Source organism: Notolabrus celidotus, chromosome 10 (genome assembly GCF_009762535.1).
Source record: "Notolabrus celidotus isolate fNotCel1 chromosome 10, fNotCel1.pri, whole genome shotgun sequence".
In the NCBI taxonomy this organism is placed as follows: Eukaryota; Metazoa; Chordata; class Actinopteri; order Labriformes; family Labridae; genus Notolabrus; species Notolabrus celidotus.
Window position 1 is genome coordinate 17,534,851 of NC_048281.1, and position 21,965 is coordinate 17,556,815.

At 39.0% G+C, this 21,965-nt stretch overlaps 1 protein-coding gene across 1 annotated transcript; it reads left to right on the forward strand.

The window, feature by feature from the left end:
• Nucleotides 1-1,401: 1,401 nt before the first annotated feature.
• LOC117819797 (activin receptor type-1C) lies at nt 1,402-20,321 on the forward strand. Its single transcript, XM_034693260.1, has 9 exons — nt 1,402-1,785; nt 6,228-6,458; nt 11,566-11,808; nt 11,915-12,145; nt 12,244-12,411; nt 12,764-12,920; nt 15,021-15,145; nt 15,286-15,416; nt 17,813-20,321. Exons 1-9 carry the CDS (start codon nt 1,716-1,718, stop codon nt 17,936-17,938), a joined length of 1,482 nt encoding a protein of 493 aa, XP_034549151.1. The 5' UTR covers nt 1,402-1,715; the 3' UTR covers nt 17,939-20,321.
• Nucleotides 20,322-21,965: the final 1,644 nt, after the last annotated feature.

A 21,965-nucleotide genomic window follows, 5' to 3' on the forward strand; every position in this document is an offset into this window, starting at 1 on the left:
CTCTGTGTGGTGCAGTGGTATCTGTCCAGGCTGGCCTCAGGTGCTAGATAGGCTGGAAAAACTAAGCACACAAGGCAAACACCTACCTGTCTCTTGGGGGCCACAAACTTGTAAACTGGTCTTTGGTCATTTAATTGGCTGTAAAGTTGTTAGAGATTTTGTACCTCTCAAGTACAGAATCAACAATAGTGAGTCATGCATAATTAGTTTAAACTTTAGCCCAGCATCAGACCTAGATTTATGACTTTCATTAGTTTAGTTTGTGCTTGGGTTATTATGGTGTGCTGTTGGGCACATTCCTGGATGAATTTGTGTTGCTGAAAATTACCTCAAGATAATTAAGACAAAACCTGGGGCGAGTGTTTTTGCAATAAAGGAATACTATTTGTTTTATGGTCAATGTTGAGCAGGGGCATGCCGTGGAGGATGACCAGGGGTGGCATGCTACTGGCTAAAAATGGAAAAATAGAAAGCATCAAGCTTTATGTGGATGGTCGGAGAGGCAAAGTATTCATTTCAATCAGTTTTATAACCAAATAAAAATCCTTCCCTGTAGTTTTAAAGATGATATGATTGTGGAGATAAAGAGTGTAAATACAAGTTATGCATTTGAAGAGTTCATTTACAAAAACAGATATCTCCATTGTTATAAATTAAAAAAAACAAACATTTTTTTTGTAAATATAGATTTTTAAAAAAGTTACAGATACCTCTTATTAATAACGTCATTTTGACTTAGTCAAAGCCACCAAACTTCAATTGATTGATAATACCTAAAGTTATTAATAGAAAAAAAAAAGTTTTCTGAAACATTTCTTACATTTTTAAAAAAGTGAGTTATCTGTTTTTGCAAATTAACTCTTCATTTATAATTGTGTGCACACACCCGTACCCCTGCAGATGTAAGCCCCCCCAGCTTGGGCCACCTCATCCAAAAAAGTCTGGGCACACCCCTGTTGATAAGGCTGCCATATTGCGTTTACTCTGCAGTTTGTACAGTACTTAATGGGAATCTAACAAGGACAGGGTGCACACATAGCAGGGGTAAAAACAATGTTAATGCTAATGATAAACAGGTTAATCCTTCCATAGTTTCTGCACCTTGGCTGCCAATGCATGTTACTATAGAGCATTTATTGGCCCAACAGTATGTGGCCAACACATGGAGACAGAGTGAAGTGCATCAAACAAGCCCTATAGGCTGCTCATTAGTGATAGAAAGTTTAGCTTTAATGTGCAAGTGAGGAGTGTAGTGTGCTTGTGTGCTAATGGTGCATGCAAACTGGCTGTTCTGTCCTTGCATAAACTCTGGATTACATTAACCTATTCAGTGCACTTTGAACAATATGGCCCCACAGGAAGCAGTGAGAATTGACACCTTCCTTGTCCCAAAACATGATCAATATGCAGACAGAAGGAGGTCTTACACTGAACCTGCCGCAGTTAAATGGATGAACCCCACACTTTCTCTCAGGCTTTCATTCACATGTCTTTATCAGAGGTCTGCAGCGCTAATCCGCTTTAATCCCAGTCAACAGAGGCGGAGCAAACCTCTCATTGCGTTTTACAGTTTTCCTGGCCGCATTCAATACGAGACATTTGTGCGTGGAGCATGGTGGAAGGACTTCACCGCAATGTGTAACCTTGTGTTTGCGTGTAGAGTAGTTTGTGTGTAAAAACGGTGCGTCGGAGGGGGAGCAGATGCGGCTCTTGCCATGACTTGTCCCAGGAAGCAGAGCTTTCAGGCGGCGTTGATCTTGCTGTCTGTCGCCCAGCTGACTGCAGGTACAGTAGCTGACACATACCACTCACACTCTTTGCATTACCTTAGATAATGCATTCATGCAGTAAATTACTCTGTTATTATGTTACTTATTTAATCACTTACCTTGTGGTTTAGAGAGGATACATTTAATCACTTACCTTGTGGTTTCGAGAGGATACAAAGTTGCATCAGACGTCCTTTAAATTCTGTTCTCAGAAAGATATTACAAAACTATGTGCTTGGCTGTCATAACAACCAATACCGTTACTTTTACTTTGAAGGACACATTCTTTCACCAATATGAAGCCAGCTGTCTGAAGAAAATAGAAAGCTGATGAAAGCTAACTCCTACAAACCACCTGTTATTCCATACTAGCCTGTAGGTGTTCGTTTTTTAAATCCATGTTCATGGTCATGGTTAAATACTATGCAGTGGCAGTGACAACACATGCTTACACTATCAGAGTGGATGAAACGCAGCTGTTGACTGAGTTTCCCTCTTTCACCAAATTCATTGATACTGTTTGTTTACAAAGAAATAAGAACCACGTTGCCCCTGATGTCATGTGGTGTCAGGCATTTCAGATGTCTGAAGTTTTCTGTTCCAAATATTGAAAAAAAGAGAGAGTAGCATGTGCCTGTATGACAACTGTGAGGGGAGCATTACAGTAAGACACAAACGTGTTGCAGGAAGCTATGCATTTGTGAAAGGGACGAACGTGTGAACTTCTACAACAAGTAACAGAATAACACTTTTTTTCAGAACTGGTCCTGGTCAATGGGCAGGACTATAAAGGCTACCTCACCACTACTTCTGTAAAACTCCAATTGTATAAGAGAAATAACCAGAGGTTTTTAAAAATAGATCTATTCCCCCAAGTGGTCCCTTCTAGCTGATAGTGTTTTGAGCAACCCATGATTCTCAAAAGGAGTTCAGTTACAACAGACAAACAGTGATGCTTTGTAACTTTTAGAGAAGGTCATTTTTATGTATTTCAACAAGCGTTTGAAGTTTTTTTTTTAGAGAGATGGGGACATGTGCATATATAAATCTGCAGAATGCTTGAAACCAAAATACCAAGAAGATTCCTAAAAGTCACTGATTGCATTGAGGTTGTTGTCATCTATTTCCCAGTGTAACTGCTCCAACATTATCTCAAATAACTTTAGGCTAAGGGACAAATATCTAACCCCCCCACACACTTATTTAAAAATGGGTTACTTTTTTTTTGCACGTTATCATGCTTCAATTCCATAATCTTGTTTCTCCATGGTTGATGTATTGTATGACTTCCGATGCATTCATTGAAGTTCATTTGATTTCTGTTTCTTTAACTCAGCCATATAAAATGAGGCTGCCAAGGAGCCTACAGTCTGTCTTTGCACTGTACTCTGTGGGAGCCAAGAGGTAACAGGGTGCATGCATAGCAGGGGCAAAACAAAATGTTAATGTAAAGCAGGTTAATCCATCCATAGCCAGAAGAGTTACAGAAACTTTGAATCCAATGTTTACTTTCGATCTTATGTAAAGGGACCTTCGATGTTTGACAACTATCGATTTCCAGAGAGAGAAAAATATGTAGCTGCAAGATGAAGTGATGTGTGAATTTAGGATTGAGGGAACAGTTGCTCCACTTTGTTAAAGAGTTATGTTAAACTGCTGAATCAGACTCAAATGCCACCCTCAAGTAAGACTGTTCTCATCTATCAAAGGTCTACCTTCCTTCCCCTAACTCGTCATATGCATACAAAAGTGATGCAGCTTCTCCTGCGCAGCAACTGAAGGTGTTTTCAAGTTACACCCAGACTCCAACCTAGATGCTACAGAGGGAAGCGAACGCGGCATTTGTCAGAATATATTAGATTACTTATCTAATGTGTCTGAATGGATGGTCGTGTTGTTTATAGAGTTCAACACTGACCTGAGCTTTATTACAGTCTTTCAAATAAAAAAAAGGTTATTTGTTTTTGGTACATATCCCATACAGTTGTCATTGTATTTTTCCCCTGCTACCTGAATGCAAACACACCAATGTTCAATTATCGGCTTCAAAAACCTTTAAAATAACTAATCTCAAAGCTAAATTTTGGATTACAGAAGTTTAATAGTCTGTTTAATATGTACTGTCCTTGAGAAAGTTGTTGCCAAGCAACTTCTAGTTATGTTCTCAAAGTTTGAAAAAAGACACATTTTAGGCAACACATCCCTGAAGCTGGCTTTCTCCTGTTGGCCTTAGGTTTTGTTAAGCTTTTTTAAAGGGATCTTTAAAAGAAACGTTAAACTGATGTTAGAATGATGACTTCCTGCAGATATGTAAATGAACAGAAAACCCCCTAAGAAGACCAAAATAAATAAGAAATCAGTTCTGCTAAATTAAAAACATTTCTATAATTTATGAACAACCAGCTTCATTAAAATTAACATGGCCAATGTTGTTTAATTGTTGATCAATTCTTTAACTTCTTGGTGCACCTGATTATGATCAATCTTCAAATAAAAACAGTATCCATGAATGCACCATACATATTTTCAATCACATGGCTGATTCAGGGTTCATCGAATGGATAACTGCACCATTTTGTTGACATTATTTATCACTCTAGCTCCAACCAACTTTCTGTCCATGTGATAATGGCTCCATTAAATGTTTCTCTTCACATCAGCTTAATTGAAAAGTGTTGTTGTGCTGTGCCTCAGGGATCAATCATAGGTCCCATTTTATTCTCATTTTAAATAAACCACCTTGTTTTTGGATGATACATAGCTTAATCTGTCAGTGACAGGGTGTGAGTGGAACAGACTGAATCAATGCATTAGACCAGAAACTGTTTAATTCAAAGAAAAGAAGGGGCCAATTGTGTTCACTGCACACACTTTGATGTTTGTTTGATTGATTCAGTTGCAAAATGTATGTAGTTTAATGCCTGTTGTAGTTAGCCAAAAAAGGACTATTGCAAAACTCATACAGCAATATGCTTAGATGGATCTACTTTCAATCCTTTGAGAGTAAAAAACACAGCTGCCAGAAACGTAAAGCATGAGAAGTCTTTTACTGGTAATGAAACAGTCCTGCTTTTGTACCGTATGTATCAACTTAAAGAACAAACAAAACCAAAAATAAACCAACAAAAACAAATATTCCTTTGCTATCAAGCTAGATCAAGTTGTTGTCTAATTATTAAGAAAGTAACAGTTACAGTTACCAAACAACTAAATATGTAAGTTTCAGATCAACCGATGTGCAGGAACATAATCTAAATTAAAGAGTTGAGTTTTGTCAGATATTTAAATTTTTACTTTCTCAAAGCCATAAATGCAGATTTGCATAAATAAGGAACAGATTCAGATAAAATGTTTTATCTTTTTATTTCTTGCTTTTAAAACAAATGAATGCTCTGAGCTCTTCACCATACCAGGTGTACTGCTTTTGTCTGCAGTAGCTGCCATAAGATGTACTGCATTGTCCACGGAGGGTGTCTTTATCCACACTAATCAAAAGTTGCTCACAGTAGCTTTAATTGTCAAAATGGGCTTTAATCGCAGTGTAGCAGAACACAAATCAATTTGAAATGCTATCATAATAAATCACAGAAAATGAACTTTGAACTTGTTGAAAAATAATTTGTTATGATGTTTATTTCAAGAAGCCAAAGGCAAATTTAACAAATAAAAGGTAGGATACCAAGGTTCAGTTTTGTTCCAGTGACACTGAACATCGGAGAAATGTTCTGCATGTAAGATATAACTGTTGTAGTGTTGTTTTTGTCTCTGAGTTTCCTTTGAATAGCATGGTATGCTTTGCAATATTCAATATGATAAGGTTAGCATTCCTGTGGGATTTCTGTAGGTGTCTGATGGAGGGGAGGCTTACTTTAAGACACAGGGGATGACCCAGGATTTAGAAAATGATAGTAATTATGTATTTTCAGAAGCTATGGTTTGGCATGCAAAGACAGTGATTTAAAGGAAATGTCTTTGGTGTAAAGGGTGCATTGGGTTCATATACATTGGTGGGCCCAATGTCTATAACAACTAAATGTGATGGTCTTATTAAATGAGCTATAATCTAGGATTGATAGAACTATAAAATGGATTAACATACAATATTCTCAATGTACATTTCCAGATTTTTCTCTTCAGTGAGGTGGCAATGCAAGCTTTCTTATCAATCACTAGCAGTCTTATCAAACAAAGCATGACAGCAGCTCCAAGTAGAACACAAGATTATCTGGGTGTTAAACTAAGAGGCATTACTCTGGTCCCTCCACCTCCAGCCTTTTAAGAGCATGGGCCTTCTTACGTAAGAGGAGCATCCTGCTTCTAGTGGTAAACACCACTGACCACCATGACAGTCTCTTAATTAAACTGTTTATCTAGCTTCATTTACCCCCTCAGAGAAATCTCTGAATTCACCGGTTTCTGTGAAGATGATGATGATGATCTGTTCATCGTGTGTTTCAGGTCTGAAGTGTGTGTGCCAGCTGTGCATCAACCACACCTGCGAGACGACGGCAGACGGCGCCTGCTGGAACTCTGTGATGTTGATCGACGGGAAGGAGGAGACGGTTAAATCCTGCCTGTCGCCCTTGGAAATGAAGGGCCAGGTCTTCTGCTACAGCTCCAGAAATGTCTCAAAGAGGAACTGCTGCTTCACCGACTTCTGCAACAACGAGACTCTGCACCTAAATCCAGGTATATAGAATGACATGTTTTCACTCATGCAACATCATCTCTGAGTTTATTTTTGAATGAGTAATTTCTCAATAAGAGGGGAAAAAATTAAGAAATAAAAAGGAGACACATGCAGATAAGAAGTAAACACAACAGATTAATCCGGATTACTCCCGTCAGACAGTCAGTTACTGTCACATTGCTCAGTCGTTACAGTACTCATTCAACAGCACCAACAACCCAATCAGAGCAGGATTTCCCACTCATTCTGGCCCCGGCTAGACGAGGTGGATGCTGATCCTCCTAGATCCTGTGACATAACAAATCTGGCAGGAGCTATGGGACGGCGGTTAGCGATCATCCCCCTCCCTCTCCTGATTTATAAATACTCTGTCAGGCGGGTAGTCCTACTGCCAGTTCAAAGCCTCTCGTGGCTCAGCTGGGTGAAAGTTGTCCTTAAAGAAGAGGTGAGATTTCTATCACCTGTAGATACTCGTTTAAGAAAAGCACGTAACATCGTAGTTTATGATTTGATTAACACAAACAACTCTGTTGACTGTGTTGGATTTTTCTCTTTATTTGTAACCTGTCCTGTTTAAATTCCTCACGGGCCCAGGGAAATTGGATCATTCATAATACCTACTGTGTCCTTGTTCACTCGATGAAGCCCACATTTTAAAGTGGATATCTATATTTCCTGAAGCTTTGTTTGATCTTTAATCCTAAACAAGTTTACTCTCTTTGCTGCTAAATTCTCCTCTCTGTTTACCAGTTAGCATCTTACTTTGGCTATGTACTCTTTGGTGTTCCTGCAGGAGTTTATAGCTTGTTATAAAACAAACTGGAATGAATCCACAACATATAGCTTGAAATTAAACTGCTGAAGGTAGGTGTGGGACAAAACAATCAACTGCATGCTGCAGAACCAGACTTTTTTCATTTTCCAATGCAAAGATTCTCAATAAATAAGTCAATTGACTGTTAAATCTCTGGAACAAGCGGCAACCTCCGGTCTCAAACTATGAAGCCCATGCGGAAGTGTTATAAACTGCAACTCATCGAGAATCCGCTTGAGGCTGGCTGCAGAAACACTGGAAACCACAGAGACATCAATTCAAAAAAGACGATCTTTGCAGCATTAATAAACATGTTTACAGCCTGGTTCAAAAAACGGCTTGGCTCTATGTAGCTAATTTCTCTATTGGCACACGCTGTACGGGGGTGAATTTTTTTCTAACACGACGGTTCAGAAGATATTAAGATTACAAGTTTTTGCCCAAATAAGGACATGACTGACTAGACTCCCGGTCGGGAACACATAGCTGTTGGCTAGGAGGCTCAAACTCCGCCTCTTTACGTCACACTATGCCTGGTTAAGTTCCCCATTTCCAATATGGCTGCCACCGTCGATTGGCTACAAAGCAGCGCTCAGAAACAGACGGGTGACGTCACGGATACTACGTCCATATTTTATACAGTCTATGGTCTGGAAACACTACTAACACATGTCCGAGATCAGAAAAAGACCAGAGGTGCATCTCCACGGGAGTCACCAAAATCGACACACGCTGAAAGTTCCTCACAGGTGCTTTAACGTTGAGTGAACTGAGTGTATTTCTCCAACTGAGTTTCTGTTTACCCGATGGAGTCGACGATTTCAGAGGAATATTCTTCTCCTTTCAGCCTTTATGTCACTACCCTCTGACAGATATTTCTGTTTTAGCTGCTAAATTCTCCTCTATTTCCACCAAGGACAGTCTTATCTTGGCCTTCACTATTTTGTGCAAAGCGAGAGTAGGTTTATTAGAATTTTTTTTTTTTTCCCAAAACATTTAGAAAGGGGTTGATCTGCACAATACATAGTCATTACATAACAATTTCACAAATCATTCATATATAAATATTTTTTCTGAAAAGCTTTGAGAGGAAAAAGCAAATGCGTATTTTGTGATTGCACTATATTACCCAATTTCTGGCTTAGTTATTTTTTCAGTGCGTGCAAAAATGAATTCTTTCATCCCAGGCTTTAGAAAGCAACTGAATACGCCATTCTGGCTGATTTTTTCCATTTCTGATTGATTTACCTTGTATTTATTCTGTAAAAGGTTCTAAATTAAATAGGAAAATTGGGGGAAATGCCTCTCTCCTTATCACACAGGCTTGTGTGAGGTCTTAGTTTAGCTGAGCATACAATCAAAATGTTTATTATCATACAAGATGATCAAAACTAATAAACAGTGAACATTTTGCTGGCCATTGGTTATTTAAGTTGTTGCAATCTTTTTAGGGAGTAATTGAATCACTAACTATTTTGACTGTTGCAGACTTTTTAAAGTTAAGAACTGTAAGCATAAAAATATAACTAACAATATCTGCTGTTTTTATTCAAGGGTCCTGTTTTTTTCTGGCATTACTGTCTATATTAGATAGGGCAGCTGAAGAGAGAGAGGACACATGGGGAGTAGAGTAGAGAGTGGGGGAAGACATGCAGAAAATGGTCATGGCTGGGGGTTGAACCAGAGATCGCCGGGACAAGGACTATAGTCAAGTCAAGTCAAGTCAAACTTTATTTATGTAGCACATTTTCAAACAACCGCAGTTGACCAAAGTGCTGTACAAGCTTAAAAACACAATCAATAAAAACAAATAGTTAAAATAATTTAAAAGAGTAGATATTTAAAAAATAAAACACAATAGATAGTACAAGAAAAAGCCACAATAAATAAAAGCTAAATAAAAAGTTGGATGTCTTGCTCAATAGGTATTTAAAGCCAGTGCAAAGAGGTGCGTTTTAAGTAACGATTTAAAACTCCCAGTAGTCTGAGCGGTCCTGATATTAAGAGGCAGACTGTTCCTCAGTGTGGGAGCAGCCACCGCTAAAGCTCTGTCACCTCAAGTTTTTAACCTTGCTCTTGGGACATCAAGAAGCACCTGGTGCGTTTACCTGAGTGCTCTGACTGGAGCATGCAGGTTCAAACACTCGCTCAGGTATGGTGGTGCCAACCCATGTAGACTTTTAAAAACCAACAACACAGTTTAATACTGGATCCTAAAGCTGACAGGAAGCCAGTGAAGAGAAGCCAGAACAGTCGTCTCTTCCCAGTATAGCATTGGGTTTAAACCGCTGAGCCAACCAGCGCCTGGAAGGCAGGTGCGGACTAATCTGATTGGCCACCCCATTGGCCATGCTGAAATACTAAACCATGATTGGCTATTTGCCTTGCCAGAGGTGGCAACTATTTGGGTAGAGTTACCTTTCAGTCAAAGTTATATAAAAGAATCTAACTTGTTTTAAATTATTTTACATTAGACATTAAAGGAGATGTGATTAGTTGGGTTAACCCTTCCAGGTTTGGAGTAAGCCCCTAATGTTAACTAGCTTGGCCACCCTACAAAAGTCATTGCCCCAGGTCAGCCCCCCCAATCCAAAAAGTCTGGCTCTGCTCAAGTCTCCTGTGTCTCAGACCTCAGTGCCTTTTGGACAAGGACAACCTTAATTTTCCTAATCAGGTTTTACATTCTTAACTCTTTTCTAACTCAAGTTTTACATTAATATGAGTCTCTAACAAAGTTTTACATCTAAAATTAATAAAGTCAGTGGTCACTTTCATGAAATGCAGAAGTGATACAGGAGATTTGAAGCCAGAGTCTGCTGGTGAGGCAGGTCAGGGCAGCACCCCCAGGCTGCGATGGTGTTCACTGTGAATGAGGACACCAGAATCAATCTGTGTCACTGCTTTGCTAAATATCAGCATGTGAGCTCGTGCAGTGTGTTACTTTTTGTGTACATGGAGAGTGAATGTTCAGCAGTGCTATCGCTCCGGCTTAAACAGCAGAGTATATTATATTCATAGGTGAAGTTGAAGTCAGGGGGTTTATCAATTAGCATAAAAGCAGAACTGTCTGCAGAGGGTTAGACTCATGACCCATGTAGAGTCAGAAACAGTTACAGTTTGTTGGTCTTTTGCTACTAGGCCAGAGGAGAAGAGTCTTGTTTTCATCCAGATCTACTTTGCTCCAGTTGGACCTGTTACAGGATGTTTTTGGGTAAAAGGCTAAAAAATGTCTTAAGACACCGAGGTTTGATTCATGTGTTGATTTGCACATTAGGCCATCTGCAGATATTGCATGTTGAAGTCACACTTGTGAAGAAATGCTTTTGGGAGTTGAGAAGTTGATACAGCTACAAAAAAAGGGCGACATGTTTTTAAGTTTGGGGCTTTTCTCCAGATAATTACAACACGTGTCTAGTGAAAGAGACATTAATTACTGCAATGATTCCTCAGGTTGATAGAAGGCTAAATCCATCATTGTTGGCCAATTCAAACTTGGTGTTTTATAAAGTTTAAATATTTTAGATCCAGAATTTTCAGGATTTCCCCAGACCTATCATTTAATTGAAATGCTGTGCTAAAATCTGTTACGGTTTTCATCGTGAGTCTTTAAATCTCATATTATAACTGCACCCACCATCTGCTATTTTTGTCAATGTCAGGTCTCATCTGTCCACCCACATACAGAATGAAGGTCAGTGACAGAAATGCCAGGTTACAGTGTTCATCCACAATTTTATACATGGCCTCTAAATGCACCTGTTGTGGATTAGCTTGGGTCACTTATATTAAATGAGGAAGCATGCTATGAGAACAAAAAATATGTTTCCATTTTTGCTTTTTGAGAAAAGTGAATTGGCTCTTACAAATTCTGCCCCTGCGTCTCTTTAATACATTTGACTTGATTAATTAATGGGCAGTGATGAAAAGGTCTGGTTCTCTGGAAAAACACTTTTTTTTGCAGACATGACTTGGAATAATCTGCCAAATGTACAATTTCCATTTCTTCAAATTTGAAGATTATCTGAAGTTTGATGGCTCATGTGATGCATAAACATATTTCAGAAAACGTTGTGTGTCCTGATGATATATGGTCAACATCAGAGGTTAATTTCAGGCTACAATCTGCATATTTTACAGAACACATCTCATGCAATGATCAATAATCACCACCAGAGGGAGCAGTGCAAATTCCCTCTCATTCTACTGATTAGTTTGATAGGATCTTCCTGGAATATTGATATTAAAACAGTTTTTTCTACACTGTCATGTTGTTTATGTGTGTGTATTTTCAGAGAGGCCTTCAGAAGAACATGGGTGGAGCACAGAGCAGCTCACGTTGGTGATCGTGGTTCCCTCCTGTGTACTGTGTATGGGGATACTGCTGGGTGTGTTTGTGGTGCAGGGTCACCACTGTTACTACAGCAGGGCCCACAAGCAGGACCCGGAGGAGCCTCTGGACGACCAGATGCTCATGTCACCTGACAAGTGTCTCAAAGATCTAATATTCGACATGAGCACCTCTGGCTCTGGATCAGGTCAGCCCAGACTTTGATTCTTTCTTTTTTTAAACTCTACACGTAAAAGGTGAAATGGAGGGATGACATATTAATATAAGCTCATACTTATGTTTTTGCCTTGTAGGTTTACCACTGCTAGTCCAGCGGACTATAGCTCGGACTATTGTCCTGCAGGAGTCCATCGGGAAGGGTCGATACGGGGAGGTGTGGCGGGGAAAGTGGCGGGGAGAAGATGTGGCTGTAAAGATCTTCTCCTCCAGAGACGAGCGGTCGTGGTTTCGGGAGGCAGAGATTTTTCAGACTATCATGCTCAGACACGAGAACATCCTGGGTTTCATCGCAGCAGACAACAAAGGTATCAGAAACAAGTTGGATAAACAAAGAAAATCAACTTTACATCACAGTAATGAAATAAATGTTCCAGTCTTAAGTGTTGTATGCTGTGTGTTGCAGATAATGGCTCATGGACCCAGCTGTGGTTAGTGTCGGAGTACCACGAGTACGGCTCCCTGTACGACTACCTGAACAGCTTCACTGTCTCGGTTGAGGGCATGATCATTCTTGCTCTGTCCATAGCCAGTGGCCTGGCTCATCTCCACATGGAAATTATTGGCACACAGGGTAAGAAAGAGTATCTGACATCTGTTCTTTTTATTATTTGCATTTTAGAATGACTGAATATATCATCATTACATGTAACATGTTGGACAAAAAACGTCATGACCTCAGGTTGCAGCCACATATTATTTACTCAGTTAACTTATTTTAATTCAAATAATGTAATAGTTGTCATCTGTGTCAACATAATTTAAAGATATTTTGTTTTGCAGTGTGTCAGAATTTTAGTTCTAATGATTTTTGATCTGTTTATCCTGCAACAGTTGCTTTTTTCATTAATAACTGAAAGATATGTCACAGCATAGAGACACTTTTTTTAATTACAAGACATTCTTTGTGGTCTCTCTGGTTGTAGGGAAACCTGCGATTGCCCATAGAGATCTAAAGTCAAAAAATGTTCTTGTGAAGAAGAACGGCACAGCGGTCATTGCAGATTTGGGTTTGGCTGTGAAACACGACTCCAACACAAACATCATTGATATACCGTCCAACTACAGAGTGGGAACCAAGAGGTGAGATTCTCTTACGCCACAAAGCAAGAAACACAGACATACTCAGAGTAGCAAATCATAATGAACAGTTAGTGAGTTAAGACTATTCTACATGTTAGGACTTTGCACCTGGTTTATACATTTGCAAAGACAAGGAACACAGAACAACAATAGAAATAAAAACAGAAATATATGTTTTTAAGTAAAAAGCTTTTTAAAAGCAGTACTACTTCTGTCAAAGAACCTTAAATAGAAAAAAACTGTATTCTATACAACAGAACCTGGACAAAATATATAAAGAATTTTCAATGGAGAGCTTTACATTTATGCAGGAAAGTTCAGGGTGATTTGGGTGAAAAATCTATTAGCAAGAGTATAAACAAGACAGTGTGCAATGTGACAGACACTTTTTTGAGTCCAGTGTGCATTAATGTAACACAAGGCAATAAGTCTGATTTGGGATCTTAACATTACTGTGATGTGACGTGAGTCTGAGGCCACATGAGAGTCTGTGACAGGTGGCGGTTGGGGGTTAGCCCTGGGCATCATTCAAGCCTAATTTATACTTCTGCGTCAAATCGGGGGCTGATAGGCTGATAGCAGAGAGGAAAAACCTGTTCTTGTGGTGCAGGGTTTTGGTCCTGATTGAGCATAGCCTCTTGCCTGAGGGGAGGGTCTCATAGAGTCTGTGTCTGCAGTGAAAGGGGTTAGCCACAATCTTACCTGCATGACTCAGGGTCTTGGAGGCATACAGGTTCTGGATAGATGGTGGTTTGCTGCTGATCACCCTCTCTGCAAAGCAGATGATAGGCTGTAGTCTGCTCTTGTTCTTGGCAATGGTTGCAGGGTACCAGACTGTGATAGAGGAGGAGAGGACGGACTCAATGATGGAGGTGTGGAATTACACCATTATTGCCTTTGTCAGGTTACATTTCTTCAGCTGCTGCAGGAAGTGCATCCTCTACTGTCCTTTGTTGATGAGGGAGCTGATGTTCAGCTCCTACTTGAGATCCTGTGCTGATCGTCCCCATAGAGCTGAAGGACTGAGGGGCGCGATGGTGGCTGTGTTTTCCTTAAATCCACAACCAACTCCACTGTTTTCAGAGCATTAGGCTAGAAGTTGCACCTTCCACCATGTGTAGGCAGACTCATCCAAACCAGAGAGAAGTCCAGTGAGGGTGGTGTTGTTTGTAAACTTCAGGAGCTTCACAGACTGGTGACTGGAGGTGTAGCTGTTGCTGTATATGGAGGCGAGCAGCAGGGAGAGAATACAGCTTTAATGGGGGCCAGGGCTGATGGTCCTGGTGTCAGAGATATCTTTGCGTGCTGCCTCCCGTGTGTCACCTGTTACACAGGAAGACTGTGATCCACCAGCACGTGGAGGCAGACACGTTCAGCTGGGAGAGGTTGTCCTGAAGCAGAGTGGGGATTAGAGTGTTAAAAGCAGAGCTGAAATCCACAAACAGGACTCTGGCATACGTCCCTGCTAAGTTCAGATGCTGGACAATGGGGGATTAGCCTCAGAGTGTCTGCAAAATTAACATTTCTCAGCGTTTTTTGTAGATGCAACATATATATGCTAAGACTAAACGTGACTGTTTAAATCACTTGATTGTTGTTGGAGGTTGGATGAGAAAAATATTGTTGAAAGTTATGAACACTGAAGTAATTCTGAATCACAAAGCAATGTGAACTGATGCAGTGAGGAAAGAAGTAGTTACTGTAAAACCATATTGTCTTAATAAGTGAGATATTAACACGTGTTTACAGAATACACTGATCCAACTGTAACCCGATGTGATTAGGATACTTTGGTTTTGGCGACTCCTTGTGGTGACATAATGTACTGTAAGCAGATAGAAAACTACAGCCTTGGTTCACTTGTGTGGGTCATCTGTGATTGTATTTGTTCTTTATTATCCCAGAAAAATAAATTATAATAGCTTTTGGGCTAGTTGAGGTAATCGTTTCTCTATCTATTCTGTATTAATGGTTTTTAATTCAGGGACCTTTGTACAAAGATTCAAAACAAACTCAAAAACAAATCTGATAAATGAATATTCTAAGAAGTTCCAGGCTTTTTTTTGTTTCATTAGGTTTTAATCATTTGGTCCTGTGCAGGTACATGGCCCCAGAAATCCTGGATGAGACAATCAATATGAGCAGCTTTGAGTCATTCAAGAGGGTGGATATCTACGCCCTCGGCCTGGTGTTCTGGGAACTGGCCCGAAGATGCTCTGTCAGGGGTAACTGTCATCAGCTAAAGTAACCACTGATAGCACCTATGGCTTACACCTTCCTGTTTATCAGAATGCCTGTTTTATTTAAATTATTGCATGGGTAAGGTAAAGTCTCTTAATATCTCCTTTTTCTGTTACTTCCACAGGACTTCATGAAGATTTCCAGCTGCCTTATTACGACCTGGTGCCTTCAGATCCGACCATAGAGGACATGAGGAAGGTGGTGTGTGATCAGAAACTCAGACCCAGCATCCCTAACCAGTGGCAGAGCTGTGAGGTGAGCCTGAGAAATCCACTTGATGTATTGTCTTATACAGTAGATGTCAAAATAAGTATGATACCAACACTTTCTCAGTGTGTATGAACATAAAACAATCAGACACAAAAAATATATGAAACATGCTGGTTTATTACAACACTGGGTTATGTAGTTTTTGTAGAGGTATTCAGGACAAACTGAACTGACTGACTTGTACCTTCATTTTCACTGACTTTAATGGAAGCTTTCAGTGTTGAAGCCCACCTTATTAGAGTATAATGAGTGATGAGTTTTTATTGTTAAGGTTTTGGTTAAGGATAAAAGCTTACTGAGTGCAAAGACCAAAGAAACAATCATGATGCAGTAGCCTTGCTGTAGATTGTGGTTTGAATGATCAGGCTTTGTTGCTCAGAATAATAAAGGGTGTACAGGTTAGTTTAGTGAATACATCTTAGTTCTGAATTAGACTATTTGAATTTGAATTGACCGGAGAATTATGAAAACATTCAACTTGAAGGATATCTTTTGACCAGATTTACAAGGTGCCACACTGGCCAACATGTTAACACATTGTACATTGACTAAAATCAAGGAATGGAATACATAGCAAGTAATTAGGGATGCACCGATCCTACTTTTTAAGTCCCGATACCGATATCGATACCTGGGCTTTGGTACCTACCGATACCGATACTAGCCGATCCGATCCCGGTATTGATTTGACAATCTCTATTCCTTAATGTGAGGATAGAATCATGTTTTGGCAACTTCAGGTTTTTCTGACTTTGTAAACCAAAATAAAGCAAACATTTTTAAACTGACAGTATCATTATTCAAGAGATTATAAATATGTACCAGCAGTTTGGTGAGTAAATCTTCATTACCAACAGATATTACAATTCAACTGTAAACCTCAGCAGTGGATAAGAAGAATTAGATATTCTGTATAAAAAAACTGCTTCAAATGAGAAAATGAAAAAAATGTCAACATAGTGTTTCCATAGAGTGTTTCCCACAGAAGTACACTGTACCTATGGCTGGGATTCAAAACATTGAATACATTATTACTCTGCCCAGCTTTGCCCTTACTGTTTCCCTTCTCTGCGACTGATATTGTGACAATATTAATCAGCAGCACATTTTATAAAGACGCTGATGACATAGGAGACGCACATGGCTGTTTCTGTAAACACAGAAAAGCATAGAACTGAGATGAATAGATCTGTCATATGGATCGGCACTATATATCGGCCCCTTGTCACCGATATCCGATCTAGCTTTTTTGAGTCTGATCTAGCCGATATCCGATACCAGGATCGGATCGGTGCATCCCTACAAGTAATAAAATGATAATGATATAGGTAATCTGAGATCATCTGGCAGAGTATTTCAAACCGTAGGGTTAACAGGCTGAGACTCAGGACCAGAGAGAAAGTACCTGCCAGAGGATCTCAATCAGTATTCAGCTAGAGACAACAATCTACAGGAACCTATAAGACAAGACAGAGCTTAAAAGACTTGTTTAAGAGTTTGTTATGAGTGCATATAGATAAAGAGAGAGACAGGGAGAGACAAGACCAGTTCCGTGGGAATCTAAACTTATATTAACATAACTAAAGGCTGGTCTAAAGTAAGCCTGAGTTTGCTCAAACTATAAACTTTATCAACAAGGAAAGTCTTAGGGGATTTCTTAAGAGCAGAGAGGGTGTCTGCTTCCCAGACCCAAACTGGTAGATTATTCTGAATAGAATAGAATAGAATAGAATAGAATAGAATAGAATAGAATAGAATAGTATAGAATGTACTTTATTTATCCCTATGGGAAATTCTGTTGTTTGGCAGATAAAATTATGAAAATCACATAAAAGAAGTAATTCAGGTGTCTTTCAGCTCATCTCCCATTGGCTAGAGAGTTATGAAGCCTAATTGCTGCATGGAAAAATGTTTTTTTTTCTCTCAGGAAAAGGAGAAGGGCCTGTTAATTTTGGCTCTGCCTCCCATAATACTTTTGGAGACTTAATCAGCACACCATGTGAGGGAGGGCTACACATACCTGACAGTTTTTCTGAGCTTCAACGAACTTAGGGGATTGATTAAAAATCAATTGATGAGATAAAGAGTCTTTTTGTTTCAGAACTCTAATTGGTTGGATGTTCTTCCATTCATTTCACGAGACAAACAACTAAAGGAAGAGTTATTGAGCTCTGACTGCTCCACTGTTCTAAAATGTCACATTGTTTTCGGCCAATAAATAAAATGTCACTGCAAAAGCTTTTACACTCATCTTGAGTTATACAGACAGAGTCAAGTAAAGAGGTTAAGTAGGTCTTTTTGAGATTTACAAATGGATGGTTTCACTTTAGTGTGACTTTCATATCAAATAAATACTGTGTCTTGTTCATTTCATTTACCAGGCTCTACGAGTGATGGGCAAACTGATGAGAGAGTGCTGGTACGCCAACCCTTCAGCTCGACTCACTGCACTGCGGGTCAAGAAAACTGTGTCTCAGATCTCTGTCATCAAGGACGTCAAAGATTAGCTTGAAATCCAGCCTGCGGATCAGCACTGGTGCTGGCATCGGTGCTGCATGATGGACTGAGAGTTGTTTGAAACAAACAGGGAGAGAGTAGTGCTCTCTGTAACTGCCTGAGGCTGCCCTCTTCAGGACAACAACTGCACTGTTCACCCTCAGAGAGCAGAGTCAGGTTGTTTTTGGTGCCAAAGTCTTAAAGGGGGTGTCTGAGGCTGCTTTGCACACAGACTCCTGATAAACCAATGTGAACCAAAAAGCAGGTAGGAAGAGCCATATGAGATAAGAATGTGTGTGATGTATGTACAGATTATTTTGCTACCTCAGAAATGTAAGTGGCCAAAGCTTAAAGTTGCACATTGTGATGTTTTTTTGTGCCATATCGTGTAGCACACATAGTATTTCTTTGTAGATATGCTAATTTACAATCAGAAATAATTATTGGGTTGACACTTTACTGGTCATAACGTGTTTAAAATGAAGTATACACAGATTTTTTTTTATAAAAATCTGAGCTTTTAAAGTGCTTTTGCATTGTTATTACAGTACAAGTGTAGTAAAGGTTTGTTTGAAAGGACACTAAACAGGACTACAGAAGTGCATATCCACCTTGAAGTCACCCTTATATCCAAGTGGGTTTTTCTTAGGTTTTACATTACTGTTTTAACTAATCACTGTGGTTCAGTGGATGGTAATAAGGCAGTCAGTTGCCCAATCTATTGGTTAAAGGTGACATATCATGCAAAATCGACTTTTTAATGGTTTTCTACCTGAACTATATGTCCCTGCTATGTCTACAAACCCCCGAAAATGAAAAAAAATCCATTCTGCCCCTGTTTTCATTTCTCCACCTTTCTGTAAATGTGTGCTGAAACAAGCCGTTTCAGTTTTCAGTGTTTTTCATACGTCATAACGCCATCCGGTCTGTAATGGAAGTCAGAGCTCGGAGCTTGTTCAGCCCATAGACTGTATATAAAATACAACTCAACTCCTCCTCCGTTTTTCATTACCTGCACACATGTGTGCTAGCAAGGAGCTTAGGAGGGAGGTATGCTAGTTGTAGGCTGTCTTAATAAACACAGAGGTCGGTTTTACTCCCCACGTCTGCAGATTTGAAGATCTAGTGGATGATTTTTATTTTTCATGGAAAAGTGCTAGCGCTAGTTAGCATAGCCACATAGCTACATGTTCATCGCTGTGTTCAGAAAGGTCCTGCTGCAGGCGCCTCTCTGTCAGGATCAGATTCTGGATCAAATTCAGAGGGTTGAAGTAACACGGGTCTGTGAGCAGCCGTGTATATTCAGCCAACATGTAAACATTAGATCAACGTGCTGGAGAGCCGAGGCCACATCCACTTCCTGAGGGGGCGTGGTCAGAGAGCTCATTCTCATTTAAAGGCACAGACACAAAAAACAGCCTGTTCTGAGCAGGGCTGAAAAAGAGGGGTTTACAGGCATGCCAAAATCTGATTTCAAAGTGTTTTTTTGAGCAATACATTTTAAAGACCTGTTTTGGGGACCTCTTAGACCAATATATTTTGATGAAAAAGAGCATAATATGTCACCTTTAAAATACCTCAACCATCATGGATTGGATCACAACATTTGGTACACACTACTGATACTCAAGAGATGAACCCTAATAACCTTTGAGAAAGTCAAGCTTAAACTATCTACAGGACTATCTACAGTGCAGTGTTTGTGAAGCAGTTCTGCTGAGTAACCTCTACAATATGTCTCATTAATCATGTTCATTACACCTGGACAAAACGTAGCATCAGCTGTGTTGCCTCTTGAAAATAAGCTATGTATTGCTATGTTTCGTAGCCTGTTGCTTTGTTGTCCAATATCAGCTTCATGTGCAGGTCTTCATTTGTTTCTCTCTGTGAACTGATTTGTTGGCAGCATCCGTGTCATTGATAGATAGAAAACACTGAAGATTGCTCTGCCTGTGTCTATTGGAAAGGCTTGTGGTACTTAAAATTTTTGTTTGTATTCAAAGTTGGATCATCGTTGAGCCAAGATATATTTTATACATTGTGTCATATCTCCTTCTAAAAGCATCAGAGAGAGAGAAGATAATATAGCTGAGTGTGTTAAAGATGTATCAGTCATTCCAAAGAGGGGTGATCACCATGTGCAATTTCTGATGGTGTCTTTTTTCTATATATTGTATAATATGAGAACGCTAAATTAAAACAAATGTTATACTGCTTTCATAAAATAAAAACTATTTTTGATTTTTAACCATCAAGTCATTAAGAAATATATTTTTGATTATGTGAAACTGTGTTGTTGCTTGGATTTCAACCCATTGCATTGTATCTGTTCTCTTGCACTATTTATTCTGTATAAGTGATATCAGTGGGTCAATAAACTTTGTTTTTCATGGAGTTGTTGTTTCATAAAAAAAAGGATGATGTATTATTCTTTCAGTAAATCTCACACAAGATAATTGTAATAGTGAAAGCTCGGATTGTGCCGAGCTGCACACATTACTGCATGTAGGACAAAGTTTCCCGCAACAGCTCATCTTAATCAGGTCTTTCTATCCTCCCCTTCACTCTGTACCTTAACAATCATGACTCATCTCTGCTTTCTGTTGAACCGCTCTTTGTGAAAAACTTTTGATGATGTGGATGTGTCCGTTAGACAGAGGAAATGCAGATGTAACTGAGGCCCATCAGCACTTTGTATATGAGTCAAACCCTCAAGATTGTGCTGCTTCTTGGTTATGCAGTGCAGCTTCTAATTAAAAACAAAAGGGGTCAAACAGGTTCACTTTACAGGAGGTTTGTGGGACACATTTACAGTTTTCCCTTAGAGACAACAATGAGCAAAAGATCCAGATAAGAGGACTAGAATGCCTACAAAGCAAAATTAATATCTCAGCAAGTGGATTTTTTCTAATTTCTAATAAAAATATATAATCACTCTTATTATAAGTCAAATATACCTGACAAGTCCAGACATAAATCTTATTCCATGATATACCAAGCCAAAAATAAGACCTGATTTGCTTGTTATATATAAAAAATATTTGCCAATGCAGCTAGCATAATGTTTTCGGTTTCTGCAATACGTATTATATCTAATTTTAAACAAAACAACAATTTTAGCACCCTAACTCTGCACCCATGTTTTTCAAAATCTGGATCCATGTTGACTTTATGTTAAGGGAAGCTAATATTTATTGCAGGGTGACATGAGCTCTATCACCTATTATCTGCCCTTTTGTAAATACAGGGAAAACAATACACTGCAAAAACTCAAAATCTTACCAAGTGAAATTGTCTCATTGTCTTATTTACTCAACAAGTCACATTTGAGCAAGATAGAGGGACTTGTTTTAAGACAATGCAACTTAAATATCTTGTTAAGTCAAACAATCTTGAAATGATTTTGTTTTGAGTTGTAATTTAGAAGAAACAAGGTTTATTTTACATTTCATACATTTTTCAAGCTGAGAACTTATTTGTAGAAGACGAATAATCTTGATTTAAGACAAACACTGTACTTGATTTAAGTAAATGCATTTTATTGGAGAATCTATCAGAAAACAGCTCCATTGATAAAAGAAAGAAAGAAAGAAAATATTGTTTGTTTTTTAAGGGTGGGTTACAGTTTTCAGGCACTGTTTCTTCTAAATCAGATAAAAATATACATCCTCAAACTACATGCACAGAATGAAACACCTACTTTTGAGCATAGCTGGCTTATCCTAAAAAACAACATGACTGAATATTAGTATATCCAGCTCACAATGAGAAGACATTATATCTCAAAATACTCAAATTAAACTTTGTAATCTTATTTCAAGTACAAGATGGTCTTAAACCTAGAGAAGTGCCGCTATAATGAAGGATGAAGAAGTTGACATGAAATGTATTGCTGCAAAAATCTTTTTTTGGAGTGAAAAAATACGAATTGTTAGCATTCCTGGCTTATTCTGAGACACTAAGCTTTTGAATACTGGTAAAATATTGCTTAAAATAAGTTTTCTCTGCTAACTTTAAGATCACAGTTTTCTCAATATT